General features: G+C 35.6%; 2 protein-coding genes and 3 non-coding genes across 5 annotated transcripts; 4 read left to right on the forward strand and 1 right to left on the reverse strand.

The window, feature by feature from the left end:
* The first annotated feature begins 32 nt into the window (after nt 1-32).
* LOC128203700 (kynurenine/alpha-aminoadipate aminotransferase, mitochondrial-like) lies at nt 33-17,082 on the forward strand. The gene is made up of 11 exons (XM_052905224.1): nt 33-166; nt 2,361-2,457; nt 2,976-3,044; nt 3,660-3,792; nt 4,906-4,980; nt 5,195-5,326; nt 5,725-5,865; nt 6,744-6,923; nt 11,940-12,066; nt 14,619-14,827; nt 16,577-17,082. Exons 1-11 carry the CDS (start codon nt 94-96, stop codon nt 16,631-16,633), a joined length of 1,293 nt encoding a protein of 430 aa, XP_052761184.1. The 5' UTR covers nt 33-93; the 3' UTR covers nt 16,634-17,082.
* LOC128203809 (U4 spliceosomal RNA) lies at nt 9,909-10,049 on the forward strand. The gene has a single exon (XR_008256063.1). It is a non-coding gene; the product is annotated as a U4 spliceosomal RNA (small nuclear RNA).
* Nucleotides 10,813-10,953, forward strand: LOC128203802 (U4 spliceosomal RNA). Its single transcript, XR_008256056.1, has one exon. It is a non-coding gene; the product is annotated as a U4 spliceosomal RNA (small nuclear RNA).
* Nucleotides 17,083-21,073: 3,991 nt separating the features above from the next.
* On the reverse strand, nt 21,074-22,828 carry LOC128245952 (type-2 ice-structuring protein-like). Its single transcript, XM_052964171.1, has 2 exons — nt 22,601-22,828; nt 21,074-21,481 (listed from the first exon to the last, which is right to left on the reverse strand). Exons 1-2 carry the CDS (start codon nt 22,826-22,828, stop codon nt 21,074-21,076), a joined length of 636 nt encoding a protein of 211 aa, XP_052820131.1.
* Nucleotides 22,829-26,201: 3,373 nt separating this feature from the next.
* On the forward strand, nt 26,202-26,342 carry LOC128203806 (U4 spliceosomal RNA). The gene has a single exon (XR_008256060.1). It is a non-coding gene; the product is annotated as a U4 spliceosomal RNA (small nuclear RNA).
* The last annotated feature ends 301 nt before the right edge of the window (nt 26,343-26,643 follow it).

Here is a 26,643-nt window from a genome sequence, read left to right on the forward strand (position 1 = left end):
CTGAATTCAAAATCAAGACTAATACCTGAGTAGGAACAGTTGGATGAGTGGTGACTACATCTAAAGTATAAGCAAGAGGCAAAAGCAACATAAATGACAATGGATTACTCATGTTTTTTTAACAAATTAACCATGAAGCGAAGGCCAAGCCCTCTGCGTGAACTGCGTAAGGCATTGTTCTTATTCTTATTTTCGTTGATTATTAAATATATTTGATATTTATTAGAAATATAAACTTATTTTCGAGAAAATAGCAGACATTGTTCTCATTGCTTTTTTCAGTTGATAATTTGAAATGTTTGAAATTGATTGCAAACTTGATATTGAGGTTTTTTTCTATCATTGACAAATGTCTGAGTTTGTTATAATATCGGGAGTGTGAACTGTTGGCACCGGGTGTAATAATAGTGTACTATAGAATTTGCGAGACTACTTTCACTGTGCCATGGACTTTCCATCGAACGCGCAAAGTCATTTCCACGAAGCGCCGAGAGTGATGTTACGTCAGTTTCTTTATTCTAAAAATCTTATTGCGGAAAACGAAGCGACCCACTATATCTTGAATTTCTTACTTTTCAGTTTACCCTAGATTTTCTGTCATTATTTTTTGAAACATTCAAAAAGAAGCAATCATTGTTTTGCATTGTCAATTTTCTGTTTAAAGCGCACTAAATTTATATACTTTATGTACTCATACCTTCCTGTATATGCTGCTGATTCTTATACGTCAATGTTGATGCGAAATGTTAATGTGTCCCTGGCCGAAAAGTCTCGAAATTTCTAAAGCATAACAAGTTTGAACGTCTCATTGTATTTAACCAAATTACTCAGTTAACATTAATTTTATCAAACCTAAAATAGTTTATCATGATTATCTTAGGTCTTAAAATTTTCAGAACTCTTTAAAATGATATTAAAACACAAATAATAACCAATATGTAGCTGAGCTTGATCCTATTTAGAGCGACTGGTTCGAAAAATTAGGACTGGCCTTGCTCGATATTACTCCACGCTATAACCGTTCGTGCAAAGTATTGAATTTGTAATTATGCTGTTTTATCAATCCATTTACTTATTTAACGCACAGCTGATTGATCAGTCCACCATTGAATCAAATTTTATGAATGAATTGTCATTTTTATTTTGTGTTTATTTTTACAATCGTTAAGTGACCTGCATAAAGTATGGCTCCTATGCAATTCAACATAGATATTGAAACATTGGGACCCATTCATTTAGTTCAAAATATCCCCCGCAAGGGAAATAGGAACTCAATATAATAAATATGAGCATGATAAAACAGATTAGTAGAACATGTTATTTCATGTAGAGAGAACCATGGTAATAATACATACACGTATGCGGCAATGGATTAAAGTCAAACACAAGGTTATAGACAATGTTACGACGAACCTATCATGTATTCAGCTTATGCACGTTATGCATGCGTACATGTCAATTTTTTAGTATTATTTAAATGTAGCAAAAGTAATGAATACATAGAATGCATCTTGCACATAACGAAAACTGAGCTTGCATAACCAACTAGATTACAGTCTTGATTAGTTGCTTTTGACAAGATGTGCCATAGTGGTATTATATGGGTCATTCGGAACACCTCGGCCATTTTCCATCGAAAACAACCTCGGAGGTATATGGAATGTTTTATTATGTCAGAAATCATTGCAGTTTAACTTTCTGCAAGTAAATCGCTTAGTAATTTCAATAAAGCAGTAAAGCTTAATGACGTTACAAAAAACACACAAAAAAAACACGTTAAAACGCACAATTAATTATTACTATTTTTTTCCCCGAACTACTTCTACTAAAGAATCGGAATACATCCGAGGTTGTGTTCGATGGAAAATGGCCGAGGTGTGCCGAATGTCTTTGTTTGTGACTATACATTCAACTAGCTCAATATATGGTAATGGGGTTGTCTAGTGGTGAATGTCCTCCGATCATCTGAAATTAAAATGATGCGTGCATCACTAAGACCTCTGATGATTGATACAAGTACTGGTTTCCTGCAAAACGTCGAACTCGAGCGTGGTGTGATCTCAAACTTATTTTTTAGCTACCAGTCCTGAGTTCATTTACCGCTTTGCTCGCTCAAATTATGAAACTATATGCTTATGTGTCCGTGTCATCGCAGCTCATACATTTCAAGCGGGAAACCAAATCGCAAACGTTTTTGTCAAACACCTTAAGTTTGCCTTCACTGAACTCATGGCTGCTTTCTTCGTCATCGAGCTTAAGGCTTTTTCTAATAGGGAACGATAGTGAGATTGTACTTATAAGCTGATCTTCTAAGCTATCAGCTTTCGTCGCACTCAAGCTTAAATTTGTTTTTAATGCAGATGACAGCTTGAATATTGATGCCAGTTATGTTTTGATGGGCGGCGGTATGCCAAACCCGGAGATGTTTCCTTTGAAATCTATGGAGCTAACATTACCGTAAGTCTGTAGATATTTTAGTATTACAATGTAAATTTCAGGGACAAGCCCAATAGTCGAAAATTCAAAAACTAAACCATATGTCAAGTGGCACAAGGCAAGAGCACAAACGATAATGAACTAGAGACACAAACATATAAAAACCATATACACAAATATAAACACCACAAACATACCACACACACACATTAAAATAGCTTTACCGATAAATGGTGGGATAACGGCCTTGGAAGGCTCAGTGAAACACGAGTTGACTGGAATCCAAATCTTCTTGGAGCTTAAACTAATTCATATTGCCATTAGCTTGCACTAGTCCCAACATAAATCAACAAATTATTTGCAGTATGACTTAACGGCAAACATGAAGACCAGTTTAAAAAAAGTTTTTTGCTCTGTCACAAGATTTCTCGACCAATTATATGAACAGAAATTAAGAATTTTCTATTTAGACTTCAGTCTTAAGAAATGCGTTCAAATAATTACATACACATTGTCATTCTAAACTCTTTTAACTTTAGAGAGGGGACGAAGGTGGAGATTGGTCAGAGAGATCTACATATTGGTCTGCAGTACCAATCAACGAGAGGGTGAGACATTTACTTTAAAGATATTAACTGTTATGTGACCAGTCGCCAGTTGGCTATCATATAATCAGTTCGCCATATATAGTAGGATTATATTGTTAATGTTTAATACTAGTAGCATACACATTATCTTGAGCCTCACAAAGCGACAATGCATTCGCAGAAATCATCGACATAATCCTGTTAATTTAACCAATTGACCAATCAGCAGGCTTAGCCAACACGGCCTCAGACCAGCTCTGCGAAGCATCATTATTCAATGCTGTTTTGATAGTTTATTTCGTTTTGTTTTTTCGTGTTAATTGGACGAATTATAACAACCACTGGTAAATTGGTACACAGTAAAAGATCTTTTAAGAAAATAGTTTATGTATTATGGTTATTGAGAATATAATCTAATATTACAATTGCTTATTATTAAAGTTTTATATGTTAACAATAAATATTATTTAGACAGAATTTGCTCTTGAAAATAATTGATATTGATGTCAAATTCACAATACTATATATTGTAATACGTTTGTTTAACTTAATAGAATAAATATACTTTGTATTATGAAATGTTAAGCCATCGGGCGAAATTTAAATTGATTGAATTGCAATTGTATATTTTTGCAGATTAGCTGAGCTCATAACGTTTATAACAAGTTTGGTAAAACGTCTCCATGATCCTCCGACATGGAACATTTCCGGGTGTTCAGGCGCGCATTGCATTACAACGTCATGTGGGGCACAAGACGGACTATATAAGGTTTTAATTTTATATTCTAATTTGTAAAAATTAAGGCTTATTTAGAATTAAGAATTTAAAACTTGTTAATATAATTCTACATGGGAGAGAGCTGTTATCGGCCGTTAGTAAGGTCGTTACTCCATGCCAAAATGTGGACTCCTTTAGAATACGTTCTGCAATACATTCTCAAAGAAAGAAGAATTATACACCCAAATGTCGGTGACGTTCTTTCGTCGAGATCATGTTCATCTTATTTTCTATCCGGGAAATTCAGGTATTGTTTCCGACTTGGCAGAGGCATCTGTAACGATTATGTTACCTATACAGGTGTTGAGAAGTTGTGTAATAGGCTAGTAGCTCAATCGGTAGAACAATCACCATGTCAGCGAGAGGTCCCGGCTTATGGTACCGGTCTGGCTGAACATTTTCTCTCCCTGTGACAAGTAGCACCCACCGTGAGACCGGAGCTGTAATATATCCTACCTGTGTTTTCATCGAGGTCATGTTCACCTTGTTCATTATCCTTGAAATTCAGAGACGAATTCCAACTTGGCAACATGTGTTGAGAATGAGTGTAAACGGCCCGGTAGCTCAGTTGGTAGAGCACTCGCCATGTTAGGAGGCTTTCTCAGATTCGAGCACTGTTCTGGCTGCACATTTTTTCACGTTGTGACAATAATAAAATGGCAGTATGGCTTGTTATTGATACAAATGTACTACTTTATACGCAATATTCTGAACTACGTCTCTTTTTTCCCTTACAGTGATAATTATCTGGTGTGACTGTATTTCTTTCGGTGTACCATGTTAAACTCATATACAATTCATTGATTTTGACGAACTTAATTGTTAACTATGACCTTTTAGTTATATAAGTTTTGATCGCAATCTAAATGTTTAAGTGTTCACACAATCAAGCGGCTAGACCTCTCTACACTCTGACTTTCACTTTTCAAATAAAATTAAAGTGTGGATAAAAATAGAGAAAAAATCAATCTTAAATTACTCATATCTCATGTCCAATGATCCCGAAAAAATAGAAAAATAACTTCACTCGGATTTTGCCTTTTCTCGACAAAATTTATGACAGTTTAACATTCATCATATCATGTAGGTCTGTGTTCCTTTCAGACGCTGGAGTTGTTGCTTGAAGATGGGGACATAATACTATCTGAAGAATTTACCTACCCGTCCATGATTGGAACGGTAAGAAAACCATGCAAAAAACATATTTTTAAGCTCTGATATTTCCTATTAAAACACCAAAATGATATCGAATGACTCCATTTTGAAATATGATATTTCGGAGATATGACTTTGCCGAGAATTATAACCATTGGATCAACCCAATGGCTGTAAACCACTTCTAGCATTTATTTATTCGTTAGCTAGATAATGGTTTGAATGTGTACACTTCTAGTCGAGGCCATTCGGTGCTGATGTACAGACTGTACGAACAGACAAACACGGAATCGTGCCTGAAAGTCTGGAAGCACTTCTGTCCCAGTGGCCAAAACCGGAACCAGGCAAGCTGACTGCCGGGAAAGTGAAGGTCTGATTGTTTACACAGTTACTCAATTTGCGTAATAGAACAATGATTTACTCATCTTACCAATCTGTAAACATATGTACAAATCAACCAACAACCCATCTTACCATTCAATCAACAAAATGTCAAGCAAAAATAATAACCTTTGTATCTATTTTATACATCCAACCAACCAATAAACTTATGTATTTACCAACCAGTAAACGCATTATCTAACCATCAATCCATCCATCTGTCAATCAATCCATCAATCATCCAATCATCAAACCTCCAAGAAACCACACACTAAAGAAATAATTGAAATAATGAAATAAGCAACCAACAAACCATGCAACCAACCTGAAATTTTACGAGTATGGATAAGTTGACGAACAAATCGTTCAAAACTCTTATTTTGACAGGCCTTTTACTGTGTACCAAATGGTGATAATCCGACCGGTATACGGTACACAGTTGAGCGAAAGCGGGCAATCTACAAGCTGGCATGCCAGTACAACTTCCTCATCATCGAGGATGACGCTTACTTCTTCCTCGAAGAAAGGGTAACAGCAGTATTTACTGATATAATGGTTTTGGAAAGCGAGGTTATCAGGATGCTAGAGCCATGATTACGAACATGTTAAGACACAAGTAGCAAAACTCTTTATTCCTTTCTAGTTGAGGTTTGGTTCTAAAACTTGCTAAGTTGTATAACTATTCCGAATTGTACAAGTATTCACATTTTGTTTTGTAAAACGAATTAAAGAAAGATGTTGTGTTATAATTTATTAAATGTGCTTTTCTTATTCACACAAAGTTCTTTATTCCTGAACACGTATGTTAAAAAACTCCCCATTATTTAGACCATAGTATTGCTATAGGTCGGGGCTGGACATCCTTTAACATGTATACAGCATTTCCATCATCGTCGGATACCCCCGATACACACTACGCTATGCTTCGTTGTGCACCGAAAGCAGTTTGGCTACAAAAATCTCGTTATCATGAATAATTAATGAGGCAGTTTCATTGGTTCCGCAAAGTACCAGTTGCTTTAAGTTTAAACATTATTCTGGCTATTGCCGGAGTTGAACACATGCGAATTCACTGAAAGAAAATTTGTCTCTACTGCCTCATACATATTCATTAAACCAAGATTTTGTCAGTCAATTGTCCCACGTTATGTATGAAGTTTAACGGAAGAAAGTACCGTGGTTGCCGACGATGCATTTCCATAGTATATATATAAAAAATAATATATATATATAATTATTTTTTTCACTGATCAACTAAAAGCGGCAACCTAAATATTCAAGGGGTTAACGTTGACTCTACGAAGCCCATGGCCCATGTGCGGCATATACCAGTATGTCGGCCTGTGTAAGGCTGGACCAAGACTTCTTTCTTTTTAACATATCTTTGCTTTTCGTTACGTTTTCAGCCACTCACTCAAAGTTTCCTTTCCCTCGACACTGAAGGTCGGGTGATTCGTCTGGATACGTTCTCCAAGACAATGGCGCCCGGATTTCGACTGGGTTTTGCGACGATCCCTCGACCCCTCTACCAGAAGTTTAATCTATCCGCTCAGGTGTCCACTCAGGGAAGTTCCAGTCTGAGTCAGGTAAGTCCGGTTATATAAAACTTAGGACTGCGGGCTTTTGTTACGCTAATTGCAAAGCGTCTTAATATTTCACTGTGAAATTGCCTAAATATTCGTTGACGCTGTGCATTTTCTTTAATGTATTGTGTAACTACATAATTATTATTTAATAGGGACTGCCTCATTGAAGTATGCGATGTTATAAATACTACATTGTCATTAATTGCATATGAAGTTGACTTGATATTGCCTCTGCTACTCGTAACAAATGCTAATGCTAATTTAATTACTGTATTCAATGTGTGTGCTTGAACATATATCAATGAATAAGCTTTTAAGTTCCGGAATTGGCACCTGAGTGTTTCCCTCGGCGGAAGGGTTGTGGTAACATTGCAGAACATGTTGAGAGTTGCGGAATCGTTGGCGAATGAATGCTGAAAAGTTCCCGATTGAAAGGTTATGGTATATAAACGATGCCAAACTGCTATTTTGTGATCAGTTGCTAGTGGGACAACATGGTTGTTAAAGGCCTTCACATTGCTCTTCATTTTTAAATCCAAGCTGAAATGGATGCCATGCCTGCCTTGGCATTGTATTTCAGACGGAGAATGATAAGACGTCATCGATGTTTGGTCCGCCCCAGGCTCACAAACGACAGGAGGCTTCAATATGGACAGTAAAATATATATATACTACAAACCCCAGCGTCTTACATTTAAATAACGGGTTTCAGGTTTCAAAAAGCCCTTCCTGCTGGCCTAATGGTTTCGATGAGGTGCATTGCATCTGGAAACACTAAGGCCTCTGTAGCGTGTGTATTTCGTGTTGCTGCCAAAAGTGTATGCCCTTTTGTCCCAGATGTGTGTACTGCTCTGTTTCAGAAGTATAATGATGAAGTTTTCTCCATTGCCAATACTCCAGAGGCCTGGCGTAAAGTGAACTCCGAATTTCAGAGAACAGGCCCCATTCTCTGGGTGCAAACACGTGTCAATTTAAAAGCCATCGTGTTCGGGAAGTTTGTAACTCAATCACAAAATATTTTTAGCATAGTCCTTCTGGCGTTCGTTGATGCAAACTACAATTGTATCTGGAGTGGCCAGGGGGCATGGGATTCATGTCAGGCTGCCAGATATTTATTTATTCTGATTTGTATGGACTTTAATTCTATTGTTTTCTCGTCACCTTCACCAATCACCAATGATGACAGTCACATGCCCTAAACTAATATTATGAAGCCTTTCAAGCAACACAACTTGAACTATAGCCGGACGATCTTCAACTACAGACTATTCATGGCTAGGGGAATAGTGGAGAACGGATTTGACATTTTTACTGTGGCAGTGCTGTGCCAACTACATTTTCAACGTATAGAGGTGGTCCGCAAGATCAGCAGTGCCTGTATATGCATGCACAACCTTATCAAGATGCAGTATTCTGCACTTGACCGCGGCCAGTTTCATACTGATGACAACAACCATGACTTAGTGCCTGTAACCTTGAGGGCAGAAAAACGACTTCCAAGAGGTAGAGCGAGTAGCTGGAAGAGGAAATACGACATTGCCAGCGGGAAACCATTAGGCTCTGCTTTGTCAGGATGCTAGATCGGTAGCCATGACGAGACAGACTGGTTGAGTATACAGTTAGAAGTTAGGACGAGGGCCACGGACTGTTTACATATGATTAACACTTTCGTATACCGGTGATCGTTAACCAATCGAATCGCCACAAATGACATCGTAAACGTTCGGGAACGCTGACTAACGTGTCGAAAATAGCCAATGACGTAATGACGTTGTTAGGATATCCTAGCTTTTAAAAGCAAGTTTTAGACAAACGTGCCTTTAGAAACAAAAGTTAAGTCAATTCCATAAAGTAACATTGAAACAAGTATAAAATATAACGTTTATAATAAACACATCAGTAAGGTAACGTGCAGGAATTATATCAGTGCACATCCAACCGCACTTTCAGATGAACGTATTGACATTTCTTTGTCGCATTCGGCGTCAAAATTTTGAAACTTTTAAAATGTGGATGCCGAAGCTTTTCGATCCCAATTTGGCCCGACGTGCCGAGAAGATTTCCAGAAAAACACGGAAGGGTTCCAGAACATCGCGAATCCCGATTGTGCGAATTCCGTCGTGGACCTAGTGGACGGCAAGTCTTGCCAATCTGTAGTTGGACCAAGATTATTTTTACCAAAACGATTCATACAAAATTTCATTGGATATATCATGTAAAAATGAAATGAAAAGAGACCATTGCTTTATGTGGTGGAAATATGACTTGTGAGCATTTTCTCATTTTTTTTCGATAATTAAAGAAGGAATTTTTAGAATTTTGCTATAAATCAATACACGATGAAGAAAATATGGTCGCTTTTGTATGGTATCTCATTATGCATGGTTATATAGTTTCAAGACATATTGGATGAAAGATAAAGTGAAAACCCCAAACTTGAGCATTTTCATGCTATTGTTTTGTTCAATAGTTTTAGTAGGAAATTTCCGGTATTTCGCTGTTAATTAATACACAAGAAAAGGGAAACTTTTATCACATTTTGTAGAATAGCTTATGTTACATTGTTCTATTATAGACAGACATATTGAATGTATAAATACCATAGTAAAACGCACAAAAAAAATTGGCAATTAAAGGTCGTTTCGTTAATTTTCAAGAGTAGGAACTTTTGGAATTTCGCTATATATATCAATGGTCTTCGCGCTTTAATTTACATAAGGTAATTAAGGCCATATTACATTTAATAAGGTCATTTCGTAAGGCTGTTAGTCGTTGAAATACAAATGGAGCGTATTTCCGTATATATATAAACCAATCTGCAAAGGGATGTAATAAAATATAATATCTGACGTATATAAATTTTAAATACGTTTACATTTTGTTAGCGTTTTATCAAAGTAAAAATTTAAATATATATCATACTTATCAAAGCAATAAATAGTTGTAAAAAACTTGTATATAAATCGACAACTTTAAGTGATAATCAGCTTTGCGCAGTGGCGGTACCATAGCCAATGAAGTTTATCCGAGGCGTGGTTATTGCTAGTTGAAAACTATACCCAATACCCCGCGCCGACGCCCTGAAATATGGGCGGCGAGCGCAATTTATGAACGTCCTTACGGGGACTGACACTACTTCATATCAAATTCAACTCTTGAACTGACCACATGGTATAATCTTGGCTATATCCAATCAGTGTAATTACACTTCAATCATATATGTATAAATAATTTTCGCAAAAAGATATGTGTTACTATTGCCATCATCGTAACCTAAAGGCGTCTGACTATGAATCAGACTAATGCAGGATCGAGTCCTACCGGAGTCTTACTTTCACTAGCTATGACTTTGTTTCTTTCCTGTAAACACTTCAGGACTGATATGCAAACCCGAATTCAAGTGGGGTCCAACCCTGACCTAGAATGTGCTTCAAGCTCACCGTGAGCATTTAGAACAATGATATACGTTCTATTATTGCAACCAGAAGAATGCAACAAATAACTGCTTGACATGCATATTATATAGTCAATGACATACTATTTTCCGATTTAGGAAAGGATTATAAATAACACAATGAAAACTACAGGGAACGGCTCAGTTTCGAACATTTAAACATAAACACTGTTTAGAGGCATAAGATATGGACAAGGCGACACCGAACGAGAGACATATTCGTGCGTTGGCATTTAAAGGGAGTGTACTGTCGTACTTGTCCGATCTTCAAAGGGATATAATATAATGTAAATTCATTATAATATCATCATAAGAAAAGAACAAATTTTGCTAAAAGTTCTATATAACTTAAAACCGAGATATATTCATAATAATAAAGAACGCAATAACAATAAAAAAAATTAGTATATAAACATAATTTGTCCTAGAATAATCAGCTTTGCGCAGTGGCGGTACCATAGCCAATGAGGTTTATCCGAGGCGTGGTTATTGCTAGTTGAAAACTATACCCAATACCCCGCGCCGACGCCCTGAAATATGGGCGGCGAGCGCAATTTATGAACGTCCTCACGGGGACTGACACTTAAACATATGTCACTAAACTAATACATTATGCATTGGGTTTAAACTTGGTTATATTTAACAAGTGTAATAATATTACATACAACATAACAGAAAGACCCTCCATTTGAGCATAACGCCATTTGACCAGGAATCCATCTATTTTCACATTGTTTACAAATATGAAGGCAAAGGAATTGAAATTATTCGATTTTATTTTTTGGTTGTTCATATTGTATTGCATTTTCTTTCTAAAAATGGGGAATTCCAGATACACATATGGGGGAAATCAGGGTCCGCCACGCTTACTACATGTAGCTACGACAAAGTATGGTTAAATACCCCAGCTATTATTTAAGCGAATAATAATTATAGTTTACTTCAACTTCTAAAAGATTATGTATTTTAGTAATCGAATACTAGTATTCGAATATTCGTTCGAAAGGATTACCGAAAATTCTAATATCAATTTTGCCAATTTTTCGTTTGCAACCCTACTTTATATGAACAATTGAACTATCGGTTACGTTTGATTGATCGTGTGTGTATTATTGCTGCCAAGATAATAATTGATACAAACCTGTCGGCGTGATTGTTGTGATGGTGGAGTTGCACGAATGAACAATCATAATGTACATCCTCATACCCAAACTTATGTTGTTTTTTGGTTTAATTCAATTTCCATTAAAGCTGCACCCTCACAGATTGAGCATTTTGACAACTTTTTTTTTATCTTGGAACGAGTCAATTTTTGCGAAAATCCATGGAAACTTGTTATATAAAAACGCTGACAAAAAGTTAGATCGCAGATTTTTATATTTAAGTTCCAAAATTGATGTTTTATGCTAGTAACGGTTTAAGCCATAAAACATTAGTTTTCGAACGGAAATATGTAAATCGGTGATCCGATTTTTTGTCAGCAATCTTATATCATTGGTTTGCAGATATTTATACCTATTTATTACATGTCAAATATATTCGAGGCATGTGGTAATTTTCAGAGTATTCTAATGGCACTGTTACGTCGATGGGGCGTTGACGGGTACCTTGATCACTGTGAGCGCGTGTGTGAATTTTACGCTAACAGACGCCAGACGTGCGAGAGACTGGCTCGGAAGTACCTGCAAGGTCAGATGCCTTAATAGTTTGCTCCATTCATATCTCATATGATCAGACATATTTTGGTTAAAATTCCCCCACACACAAACTTTTGACTGGCTGTAAAGGTAGGTGACATGTTTTATTTCAAGAGTATACATGTATGATTGTAAAGGTCTGCATTCGCTCGATAAATATCTTAAAATTTAGTTTATATTTGATAAGATGTTTATGTTAACTTAGGGAAATGTATAGGAGATATCTTTATACAATAAATATACAAGTTTATAATAGAGATAAGCGAGACTGTCATCTTTAAAATAAAAATATATAGTTTGGCTTAAATTCCATTATGATAAGTGTAAAACGTATTTGACTAGTATTTATTTTATATCTCTATATCTTGTTTAATATAACCATCACGGATTTATTAACATTTATGTTTTACACCTGTATAAAATATCATTGCTCTATTTCTATCGGTCAGAAAATAGATAGCTCCGCATATTTATTAACAATTAATTTTAAAAGATGTTTTCTCATTTATGAAAATTTCCAGCAAAAGATACGTAAACTTCTCATTTTTTTAATTTTATGGCAGTTTAACAACATTAATTCCTTTTTCGACTAAATATTAAGCGGAAAACATAATATTTCGTCTTACATAGTGAAAAAGATTTTTAAAAACGTCTGGTATTTAATTTGCTTTAACAGAAAATGACGTCATAAACATCTGACGAAATCTTATCGGATATGACGTCCTAATTTAAAGTAAAGCGAATTTCGTTAAAAGTATAGTGTCTATGTTGCGGTTCGTACTGGATATCATCTTAATATTCACTCCACTTATACACAGAATTAAAACGAAGTTTTTATTGTTTTACGTTAAACCTGGGTACTACATTTCTGCACTGTATTAACCGCGAGAAATTGCCTTGTATTGTGGTACTAGGCTCTCCACTAAAGCAGGTGAAACAAGTAGGTATGTTAGCTATTTTTAGCGGAGGAGCATTTGATGACATAAGACATGACATTCGTCAAATTGTAATGCTCATTTTGTTTTCAAACTCGTCCAGTTAATATGTTTGTAAGCTCGCCAAAGACTTTTTTCATGAACTGGTTGGGTATTTTGTTTTCCGATATGGCAACTCGTGATAGAACATTATATATACATATCATCGATAATACGAGATAGTTTTAATGGTCGCGTTGATTTAACACTACCTTGAGGTTCCGTTGCAAAATGTAATGTGCACGTTCGGACTCCAATTTACTGGGATTGGACCCTCTATTTATTCCCCTTTGAGGGTTATGTGACGTATTAGATGTCAATTGTGGTTGTTACACGACCACTTGTTTGGCAGTTATTATTAAAGCTCTTCGATTGTACATCTCACCAAGTGTTTGAAGTTTAATTGCTCCTTCAGGCCTTCAAATTCCTCTTTAATACAGATATAAAAATGCGATCGAGTCAATAATACAATTAAAACTACAGGGACAAGCCGAGTATTCAGTACAATCAAGTATAAAACCTGATTAAAGGCACACAGTAAGGACACATACGACACTGAAAGAGAGACACAAACGACACAGTGTGTTTAAACCACGGAGCGGGAGGTCGTGGGTTCGATCCCTGGCCGCGTCATACCGAAAGACGTTAAAAGTTAGTACAAGTAGCTCCCTTGCCTGGCGCTTGGCATTTAAAGGGTAGTGCTTGGAAAAGTGGTGTACTCAGCACTGGTTTAACCCAGGAAAGTTGTACCCCGTGTATCGGTGCTTTACACCGAGCACGTAAAAGAACCAAGGGGTCCCTTCGAAAAGAGCTAGGGTATCGAACCCGGACTTCCTTGTATCCCACCACTGTCTCTTCCGCGTGCTGTCCCTTCAGCAAAAACAAAGGACCCCGTTGTAAATAAGTGCTTGCCCTTTCACGGGTTATCCTTGACCGCAAGGTCTAAAGGAATACATACATACATACATACATACACGCACGCACGCACGCACGCACGCACGCACGCACGCACGCACGCACGCACGCACACACACACACATACATACATACATACATACATACATACATACATACACCACAAACAGGCCACACATCCATCAAAATAGCTTCATCAATAGATATTGGGATAACCAACTTGGAACAGTCAGTAAAACACGAGTTCACTGGAACATTAGCTCCGTCGCTTAAGGAGCGCCGCCTTCGTTTTTTATTACCAAAGTTTAATAAGGTGACTCGTTTCCTCAAACACTTCGAAAAACCTGTTTCCAAAAAAAATGTTTTGACAGTGCTTCGTCAGACCGCCTTATTTTGAAAAGGTTTGTCGAAGTGTTTTAAGAAAGTAAATTCTCAATCAACCTCTGGTAAAAGATCAAAGGTAGGGCTCCGTAAGCGGCGTGGACTGCTCTATGTTTCATTTAAAATGGTGAAAAAAAATCAAGTTATCTTTGTTTAAAGTCTTCATTCGAAGCAAAATATTGCCTTCCGACGTAGCATTTATGACGCAATTTATCACGTGGTATAAACACACTATACCCACCACCTTCACAAATTTGACGGCATTTTGTTCCAGATGAAGCAGAGTGGGAATCCCCGAGCGGTGGCATGTTCCTCTGGCTGAAGTTTAAGCGCCTGACCGACTCCTCCCCACTTATTATGGAGCGTCTTCTAAACCGGAAGTTGCTCATCGTGGCAGGATCTGAGTTTTCAAAGGAAAATGGAGTGCAGTCGCCTTATGCTCGTATCGCATTTTCATTGGCATCTGATGAACAAATGGAGAAAGTATGATATAATACTGTTTTGAACATGTATACCAATTTATTTGTTTGTTTTTTTCAGCAACAAAAACATGTTACATAAATATAAAAAAAATCGTTATCAATAAATATCAGGAATAGCACGTTCGAAAGTCCAGTGAAAATAATAAAAAATATTGTTCGGTCCTGTGTGTACACATTAATCATGTTACTGCTACTTGTGTATTGTTCGATCTTGTTTCTGTCACTTTTGTACTGTTATATTCTGTTACTTGAATACTGTTAGGTCCTGTAACTTGTGTTCCGTTCGGTCCTGTTACTTATGAACTGGTTGGTGCTGTTTATTGTGTACTGTTAGGTCCTGTTACCTGTGTACTGTATGGTCATGTTACTTGTGTACTGTATGGTCCTGTTACTTCGGTACAGTATGGTCCTGTTACTTGTGTACTGTATGGTCATGTGACTTATTTACTGTATGGTCCTGTTACGTGTGTACTGTATGGTCCTGTTACTTGTGTACTGTATGACCATGTTACTTGTGTACTGTATGGTTCTGTTACTTGTGTACTGTATGGTCCTGTTACTTGTGTACTGTATGGCCATGTTACTTGTGTAATGTATGGTCCTGTTACGTGTGTACTGTTTGGTCCTGTTACGTGTGTACAGTATGGTCCTGTTACTTGTGTACTGTATGGTCCTGTTACTTGTGTACTGTATGGCCATGTTACTTGTGTAATGTATGGTCCTGTTACGTGTGCACTGTGTGGTCCTGTTTCTTGAGTACTGTATGGGCCTGTTTCTTGTGTACTGTATGGTCCTGTTTATTGTGTACTGTATGGCCCTGTTACTTGTGTACTGAATGGTCCTGTTTCTTGTGTACTGTATGGTCCTGTTTCTTGTGTACTGTATGGTCCTGTTGTTTGTGTACTGTATGGTCCTGTTACTTGTGTACTGTGTGGTCCTGTTACTTGTGTACTGTATGGCCCTGTTACTTGTGTACTGTATGTTCCTGTTACTTGGGTACTGTATGGTCTTGTTACTTGTGTACTGTGTGGTCCTGTTGTTTGTGTACTGTATGGTCATGTTACTTGTGTACTATATCGTCATGTGACTTGTGTACTGTATGGTCCTGTTACTTGTGTACTGTATGGTCATGTTACTTGTGTACATTATGGTCCTGTTATTTGTGTAATGTATGGTCCGGCTGCTTTGGTACTGTATGGTCATGTTACTTGTGAACTGTTTAGTCCTGTTTCTTGGGTACTGTATGGTCATATTACTTTTGTACTGTATAGTCTTGTTACTCGGGTACTGTATGGTCATGTTACTAGTGATCTGTATAGTCCTGATGCTTGGGTATTGTATGGTCATGTTACTTGTGTACTGTATAGTCCTGCTGCTTGGGTACTGTATGGTCATGTCACTTGTGTACTGTTTAGTCATGCTGCTTGGGTACTGTATGGTCATGTCACTTGTGCACTATTTAGTATTGTTTTTATGTAATGCTTGGTCCTGTTACTTGTGTTCTATTCCTCCCTGCTAAGTATATACTTAATTCTGATCCTTACCAAAGAAATTATTTCAAGCTGTATAAATTAGCTTTATAATGAGTAACTATATCGATTGATATATATTTTGGCCTTATCATGAAAGGAAGACCTTCTTAATTTCCCTCATACTCATACTAACACATACTTTTCACCATAAAGTAAACGTTTATAGGTCCATGACTGTACAATAAAGGTTACAATTTATTGATTTCGTCTTGTTTCAGGGCTTTGCCATCATTGCTGAAGAACTCAAGAAAATCCACGATGAGAAGACTGACTAGTATATTGAAATTTCTTCCTGGAACTTACTGTTAAAAAGTTTTAAAATATTTGACGTTTAGTTTTAGTTTGAACACTATCCTGTTTTACTTGCAAACATTGATCAAATATAGTTTCACACAGCAGGTATATTTAAAATCAATGAATATTAAACTTGCAAGATGTTACAGTATTGAACGCCGGTACTGTCTTTCGTATTCTAAAATATATATGATTATGTTCGTTTTTTATTACATTATGTACCAAGTGCTTTACATCTTTTGCAAACATATCTATGTTAATGTCAGTATATCGTTACATGTTTTTGTACTCCGGTTTCCCCCACAACATAAGACCACACTCTCGCGTAACATCGTGCCAACGAGAGTTATTAATATAATATATATATCATATATATATAATGTTGTAATAACTTGTTTCACAATCGTTGTAAAATAAGTTTAAATTAAATTAAAAGAAAACCTAAACAAAGGACGTTCTTTTGTTGAAGTTGTCCGTTATGCCATTATTCCAAATGTGTCAGGACACCGTGAAATGCATTCGGAACTCCTCGGCCATTTTCAATCGTAAACAGCCTCGGATATATATTGATGGTTTACAATGTCAGAAATATTTACATTTAACTACGCTGTAAGTAGATCGCGTAGTAATTTCAATAAAGCAGTTAAACTTAATGACTTAACTCTTGTGAATCTTAATTATTTATGAAATAATTTGCTTCATTGGCAATCAATTTAAACTTAGATATACAACATACATGTTGAAACACTAGAATTGATTGATGATATTATGCACAAATTTACGAATTCCTTCACTGATGCACCGGCATACATAAGAGGTTGGAAAATGGACAGAGGAGTTCCGAATGCGTGGAATGATTCTGCATCCGAACAACGTTTTCGAGTACAGGTCACGATGTGGCCATTTAACAATCGGGACCTAAATTAAACATATATTCGATCGCAATTACCGACGAGTTCGTTAGCACCAAGTCATACATACACAACAAAACATAACGCAGTGAGTATTCGACGATGCAGTCCCTCACGTAACTTACGTTAGTCTACCTTTTTGTTTTGTATCCATTGCAAGCGGGGAACCAAACGCAAACATATTTACTAAACGTAAGGCAATGCTGCACAATTTGGACCGGGAGCAAAAACGCCGAATGAGCGCAACCAAATTCCACGCAGGGTTACTTCCCTTACATAACAGTAAAACAGATGTTTAAAGTGACACTCTTATTCAAAATCAATACATACCCATGCATGACAAAAATCAATTTTAACTGATAAACCTTTATTTACTTACTAAATAATGCATTTATGGAGAGTATTAAATACTGATAACAAGATTGTAACCGTGTATTTAATAGCAGAAAGCGCAAAAATATTAAATGATTGGTGAATGCTTAAAGATTTAGGGTGATCTACTATCGTTTCATTACATAGAAGTACCATGTTTTCTGCACCTTTCCTTCACTTTAAACTCGGTATCCTTCATTAGAATCATTGATTTTGATATTTAGTCATCCTTTTTGGTATAGTAAAACAATTTTAATAAGTGGTAACTCTTATTTGGGAGTAAGAGCGTAACTTTAAAATATCATATCCTTAAAGATTGTAAATGATCTTTAATTTAATTTTTATTGGGAAAACAATTTAAAAAATGAAGCATGTAAGAAATAAATATGGGACAATGATTACGACCCCCTCCCCCTCCCGATTATGACAGCACAGTTTATCGTAATATTTAAAAAATGTTCTGCAAATTTAACCTTTTTATTTTGTTGGGTACCTAAATCAACTGCTGATTTTTTTTCTGCGTATTATATTGTTTTTTTCTTATTGAGTATTATATTTTAAACACAATTAATTAAATTTGAACCTTCTCTTGCACCATTTCAAAATCAAGTAAGCAAGTCCTTCATTATAATTTAAGGTTAGTACAAACCAGAGTGGCAATTTTTTTCCAAGATGCGTTTCGGTCCGTGGCATTGAATCAACGGCTAAATTATATACAAATACATGCAATGTGCAAACACGTAATTTTATGGAACGCGGCCATATGGTATAGAATGAAGCTAAAACAAAAACTGGCAGCAACACAAAGTTCTCAATTGTATTTCTATCGCATGGTTATTATCATCAGCATTATTGTTAATTGTTTAACAGTGCACTTACTATTATAGTATAATGTTATTAATTATGTGATTTCATATTGGCCTAGTAATTTGTCCGAGGCTAGCTGACCGTGGACAAATAACTGGGTCAATATGAAATTACATAATTAATAAGTATTTTATTAATTAACTTTATCCATTTTGGTTAAAAAACATTCTAATCACTTACCTTTAGTTCACATTGAAGACGTATTTTAATACCCTTTATTCATTCATGGTGTCAGTCTGCTTTTCTAGACTTGACTTTGCTGATTTTGACATGCATCCTTAAAGTGACATTGCACATACTTATGAATAAAGCATTGTACATTGTAAGGAAGCATGTCTTTTCGTCTTAATTTTGTAAATCGTATGCCAAAACGTCAAATGTTTCACCTTCGTTGTCCATTTTGTCGGTGTACAAAATCATAATAGTCATAAAATCCACCAACGGGTTAAATACAACTGTTATATCAAACCGTACATAGTGGTTCAAATATTCCAAAAAGAGTTATACGAAGCACAATAATTTCAAAACAGTTGGAAAACGGAAAACAAAATAACTAACTTTAAAAATAATTTCCAGCATATTTCTCATATTAGGCGAGTTTTGACAGACAATAAATGGTCCATTTCTCAAATCCTATATTAGGCGAGTTTTGTAGCCAATCAAAACGGAGGAAACTCATATTAGGCGAGTTTGGTTGATATTGGCCGAGTTTGATCGATATTGAGCGAGTTCTGGCATATATTGTCTTCAATTGTCTGGTATTGGTACAACAATTGTCTCTGTATCTCGTCAAATACGTAATAGTTGATTAATAATCAGCGGTATTGTTTAAATAATATGACATTTTTTAAAAGGTGTCTAACATGACAATCTGTGAGAGTGCAGCTACAAACTCATAAAATATAGTAATCGACCAAATGTTCAAATGAATAAAAACAAGCGATATTTGAATAATTCTCAATCCCATTTGGTCCACATATAAGTGTATATCGTAAGTATGTTCATGGCTAGCCAAAAAAACATGCCTTTTTATAATTCCGTTTTACCATTATTACAGAATCAAATAAACACATATTCAATTGGCCGAGTTTCTAGAACTTTATTAAAATTAACAACGTGATAACGACATCTGTGTTCATTCATTTATAAGCCTGAAATAGTTGATGATGTGCTCATATTAAAAATAATAAAACAGAGACAGCTGAATAAGCTGTCTCAACGCTTGTTTCAAGCACCGCAGATCACTAGGGTATCCATAACACTTTCAGAACATTAAAGATTTGAAAGTTAACAACGATGCAGTTAATAACGTGGTTAACACTCGGCCAAATAGGCAACAATACATATAACACTCACTAATTACTCATGCAAACGTAGTAAACTGAAACATATCATAGTAATACATCAATAACTAAACGGATCAGTCAATCTTTACAAATTTTAGGCTTCATATAAGAATGTTATTTCCTTCATTGGAGAATAGTGTAAAAGTAATATACTGGGTTAAGCGTTCAATGCATTGAGCTACAAACTAAAACACACTTCAAAAAACCTTCTTTTTAAGTTTTTCATTTTTCTTTTTCAAACTGATTATAAAACAGGTCGTGTCGGGTAACCCAAACCAAATGTATTTATAGACCTTGTAACGTGGTTGTTGCATTATCGCTAGAACTGTTCATCACCTGTATGTATTTTAGGCATACAGTTCTCGATCAAGACAACGATCATCCCAATAATATAAGTATCATCAATGGCCGAGAGTGTAAGATAGTAAACCTCGTTTTCGCAAAACACCCTACGCTCAGGTCGGAATGAACATATCTAACACACACGGCTATGGTAGATGCTTTTTCTCCCACCTCAGTTAAACAAAATTAAGTTAAAATGTATTTTTACTGGAACTCTTTTGTGCTTAGAGAAAATAATTGCGTTTGGATATGCGATAATTCGTGGTTGTCATGGATATGCGCGCAGTGATTCAGATTATGTTAATAGTCAAATCGGTCTTTAAATAGTTCTTAGGAGAATGAAGCATTATTTCTTGTAAGAAGCGTGAAAACTATTTTATGGTGACATTTGAAGCGAGAAATAATTAATAAGCGATCAAAATATTGCCATAAAACATGGTTTCCATGATGCTACGGACGACAGTCTTAAACAAGGGAGGTAATTACAATGTGGTGACCATTAAAAAGGAGTACCATACGGGCATTTTTTCTTCGCGCATGGGCAAAATAAGAATTTCTAGCATGGTTAAATTGTTGGATCTACTTATATGAGGTGGGAGGATGCGAGTCTCTCACATACAAATGGATCACGATCTAGCAAACACTCCTTATCATTCCAATAATCCACGTATCTATATGTACCAAAAATATTCACACATTCCTCCCTCACGTCGCTTGGTTCAAATGGCGCCCAATGGTCAAAGTCCCATGGTTCACCGCTGGCCCAAACAAAAGTGCCAGCAACTGTAGAAGAACGTTTCCCTCCAATCCAGAGATACTGGCCCGGAAAAGGTCGGTTCTCGACGATGAATTGGTGTTCATCTATGCTGCGGATAGTCGCCAGATGACTACCCAAGTTTATACAGTGGTCCTCGGCATCGTTCCAGTTGACAAAATTAGTTGAGAAGTAGTAACACGACTTGTCGAAAGCGACCCACCCTTCGGGGCAACCCTGAAATACAAAAACAGTTCGTCCACATTTAATAACCAGTAGTGTTGGGAATCGGTTCCAGTTTGACTATCGATAATCGTTTCCACTTAAATAACAGATAATCGACAGTACAATCGTTTTTTGACAATACTTTAATTGTAGTTTAATTCTTGTAAAATAACTCGTAATTCTTAACTATTCTGATGTTTTGCCTAAGTTATTTAGTGTTGTTGTTACTTTCGGCCATATTGTTATGATACCAACTGAATCATAATAATAATCATATAATCATATAATCCGAATGCCTAAACTCAAAGAGAAAATTACAAAATTATTTACAAAATGTTAACTTATCATTTTATTATAAAAATATTACTCTGAAATAAAATCAAAACTGTTAGATATGTTTTACCATGGGCGGAGAAATATAAACAAACAGCATTTTTTTGAGTTTATGATTTTTTTTTCGAACTAGCCCCAGTGGGACTTTAAGTATTATTTCAATGTCACCCGCAATTACAGTCACTTTCTTTTTATATCCCTTTCATGGACGAAGTCTATTCATGTGGATTCATAATTGTGGTAGGGGGTCCGGAGCCATGCCCCCTCTGATTTTTTTTAAAAACAATGGTGCAATCTGTTGGATTCTAGGCGTTCAGAGGTGCTTTATTTAGTTTTGGAAAATGGACATTTTTAGGAGCATGTAGTCCAGTACGCATACTGCAACTTTGGCTGATTTTTTTTAAATATTTCATTTTTCCGAAATCATGAGGATTCAGTCGCGTACTCGCGTAAAATCTCTTAAGTGTTATGGAACACATTTGTTAGTCTCTTTGACTAAAAGTAACAATCTCACAACCAAAACAGCTCGTTTATAAATAATTATTAAATGTTATATGTCCATGCGCGAAAAAAAGAATCTTGTATGTCAAAAAGTAAAGTACATGTGTCTCCCTGTAAATATTTGTTTCGAGTTATGCTTTGCGGCCAAAGCTGTATAAGATATCGGCAATGTGGGGTGCATGAACAGTGCATTTACATCGTTCATCGTGCACATCGTGCTTGGAAGAATCGCCTTGAATAACGTATAAATTTCCTCATGAAAAGCAAGCTGTTAAATGGATACAAAACAAACCGCACCTTAACTTTCTGATATGTCAACCAGTTAGCGTCACTTCCGGATAACTGAAGGATGACGTCACTCAACATCTGGCATTCGGATGTGCTTCGTCCATATCGAACAGCCTCACAATTCTCCTCTCCTGAACACGCAAGAAGGCACTGCTCGCGACTCTTATCCAACTTTCCAGAGGTATAATCAAGTTGATTTCCAGATATTGTTCCAGCAACCTTTTGGTATTGCGTCATTTCCATAGCAGCATACATTTTAAAAAACATTCCCAAATATAAAGCCGCTTGGATCATAGTGATTTTTAAAATAGTACAATACCCGTTATTGGTGGCTGCAACTTGTAGTCTGTGTTGAAACGTATGTAATGTTTATTTTAAGGCAATTTGTCGTTCAACTTCAACCAGTAAATTTCCAGGATCTAAATTAATGTTTTACATCACGTTGTGTTCTCCCAGTTTGTACACGGCCTGTTAATGCCAGCTCCACCACTTAAAACTCCAGGCTTCACAGTTCGCACAATATTAAAAAGAAATCGCTTCCAACCTGCAGTTTGTTCTCACACGTTACCACATTTTCCGACTTTAGAAACATTTAATAAAAATATCAACTAAAGTATAAATGAACATCGCGTGTGAAAATGCAAACATAGGGCACATCTGCACCACGGAAGTGTCGACAGCTTTTTTTATGCACCACCGTTATGTGGTGGAGCTGGCGTTTAGAGATCGTGTATGTAGTGTAATTACAAAATTGCTAATCCCTTTGGTCAGAATGAATCTTTATATCAATAATGGACACAACCGAGATCTAAACACGTCTTAATGCACATTAATTGTGAAGTTGGCATTCAGTACTAATTGCTATGCTTCTTTGTGTATCGTGGGAGATTTGGAAAGGGACATCAATCTCGTAATAATGAACAATTAATGAAGTAGTTTCTCTAAATACTCCTTATACTCTGTTGACAACCCATGTAATGATATTCAGTTGGAGTTAAATGAATTGATCTCTAAATATAAGCTTATATCTTTGGGGATTACAAAGTTTCAAAGTTTATTGGCAGATCGGCATAAAATAGCCTTAACAACATAAATATGACAAAAACATAAATAAACTATAAAGAGAAACGGAATAATAATAAATATACATAATGTAATTAAATGTGACATATAAATTGTTAAACACTTAGAAGGAAAAAGCATAAATAAACAAAGGTTAACATAAGGAGCATTACTATTGTACAAGGAAAGTATTTCTTAAATTCATGGCTTCTTTAATGTAGATTGTTATCTTAGTTTGTCTTTTGCTTAACAAAAGTCGTTTAAACATATTTAAATTTGGCCATGATATATTACCTAGATATTTTAAGCGTAAGAGTCTAAATTTACTACAGCATAATACAAAATGGTATTCATTTTCTATAACATTAGCGTTACAGCTTTTGCAAAGTCTGTTTTCTCTTGCAATACCGGTATATCTACCGATTTCGATTTCTAACTTGTGAGCAGGCAACCTCATGGAAGAAAAATGTTTGCGTAAATTATCATTTTCAATTCTATCAAGATATTTTTCGTATTCAGAATTTGTTTTCAATGAGCAATATGTTTCTAATTAAGTCATGCTATTTATCGATCCGCGCCAATCTTGGATACACTGGTCACGGAGTCTAGCTTTTAACACAGGAAAGTATTCGGCATTTACATCAAAATTATCAGTGAGAAAATTTAATCCTAAATGGTTTATAATATATTTCATCTTAGTCGCCCAGCAAGGGCCATTAATATTATTACACTGATCGAGATACATATAATTCATTGGAGAGTCACCATTTTTCAAAATCTTTAACCAGAATTTGATTGCCCTTTCCTTGCATACGATAGATTATGGTATTTCTACAAATTCACCGTATACAGCAGTTAGGAGTCTGTTTTTTGACACAAAGTAAATGCTTTAAAAATCAAATTTGCAGTTTATCAACTTCTTTAAAATTATAAACTCCTCAGACTTCTGACCCGTATACAAGAATAGGCACAATCATGGTATTGAACAACGATAACTTGGTCTTAACATCTAATTTGACTCGATCGAACAACATCAGTAGACTATTATATGCCCTAAGGGCTTGATCATGTAAATATAATGATATGTTAAAAAACTTAAACCAAATCATTTACGCAAGAGGATGCTGAGCAAATTGTAAATAGTATTTCCGACATTTTTGTAAATGCTCGCAAAACGACATTTGGCTTCAAAACGTTTCGTAATAGCACTGATTGCAAAACTACACAGGGATAGTTTGGTCCCAAATGCAGTAAGGCAAGAAAAAAATTCCGTAGAGCACGATATGTTTATAAAATCAGAAAAACCGAAACAAATAGAATATTAACTTAAACGAAAGAAGTAAACTGTATAAAAATACAATGAGTCATTTCATAATAAACATTAAAATAACGATATATTAAAATTAGGAACTCTTAAGGTCACAGAACCTCGTAAATACATGTTGTATTGGAAAATATTGGATTTGGAGACCTGTCTATTTTTTTTTAAAAGCGTTAACTATAAGGATATACAACCGTCAAGTAACCAGTCTGGTGAACTAAATGTAAATGCGGTAACTAATGATGAAATTAATATTCTAATCACGTTGAAAGAAATTGAAAAAATAAAAAAGCTAGTGGACTAGATAAAATAAAAAATGAACACATTAAAACTAATTTTGATGCTCTTGAAGCTGTTCTCTCACAGATTGAACGTTCTGACCTTTTTTTATTTTTTGACTTGGAACAAGCCGATTTATGCGGCAATTCATGAACACGAGTGATATAAGAATGCTGACAAAAAATCAGATCGCAGATTTTCATAATTATGTTCAAAAATGTTTAATGCATCCGAGGGATGGGGTATTAGTTGAAAATAGTATATAAAGAAGATATTACATTCAATAAGATGATTAAACAAGGCTGGTATATGACCGTCTTGTCGTTAACCTTTAAAGGGAACGCACTTTTGTATTTTTTCGCTCTCCAAAGGGATATTATAAAATAGTACTGTATATCATTATGGTATCAACATTAGAAATGAACAAATTTTGCTAGCTGTTGTTTATAACTTAAAACCGAAATATATTCTAAATAATAATGAAAGCAACAACAATAAAAATACTGGTACATTTTAACCAAAATGGTTGTGCCATTTAATAACAAATTTTAACCATTACTTACAGTAAAACCATTGCTTTTAAGTATACAATAAACAGTATGGAAGCCAAGCAGAAAATCCGTAATGCAGAGTTTCGTTGTTTTACTTTGTTTTTCAGATATCAACGGTTTATATTAATCGAAAGTTCCTTATTGAGTGGATTAGTTCGACTGTTTTAACAGAAAATGATTAAGCTATATAAACAGGTCAGTGAGTGAAAAGCTACGGGGTTTTTTAACGATAAAAGGGAGGTAATATTAATTAGAGTTTTACGAATCATTCAATAAAAAAAAGAAATTTATTAAAATAAACATCATGAAATGAGTAAATATAGAAACAATTTAACATATTGTTTTTCATATTTGTTTTAAAACTTAATAATATATACTGATATTCCCATTGTGCTTCAGCTTTGCGCAGTGGCGGTACCATAGCCAATGAGGTTTATCCGAGGCGTGGTTATTGCTAGTTGAAAACTATACCCAATACCCAGCGCCGACGCCCTGAAATATGGGCGGCGAGCGCAATTTATGAACGTCCTTACGGGGACTTATACTACTTACCAAATCCAAGTTTTGAGCTAAGTACTTGGTATAAACTCGGCTTATTCCAATCTTGTTAATGATACTAAAAAAATATATATAATAACTATTTTCGTAAACAAATATAACAGTAACTATTGCCAGCATAGTAACCTAAAGGCGTCTGGCTATGAACTAGAATATTGCAGGATCGAGTCCTGTCGAAGTCGTACTTCCACTAGCTATGATATTATTTCTTTTCTGCTAACACTTCAGGACTGATATGCAAATCCGAATTCAAGTAGGGACCATCCCTGACCTAGAATGCG

The sequence above is a fragment of the Mya arenaria genome, chromosome 9 (assembly GCF_026914265.1).
Source record: "Mya arenaria isolate MELC-2E11 chromosome 9, ASM2691426v1".
NCBI classification, from domain to species: Eukaryota; Metazoa; Mollusca; class Bivalvia; order Myida; family Myidae; genus Mya; species Mya arenaria.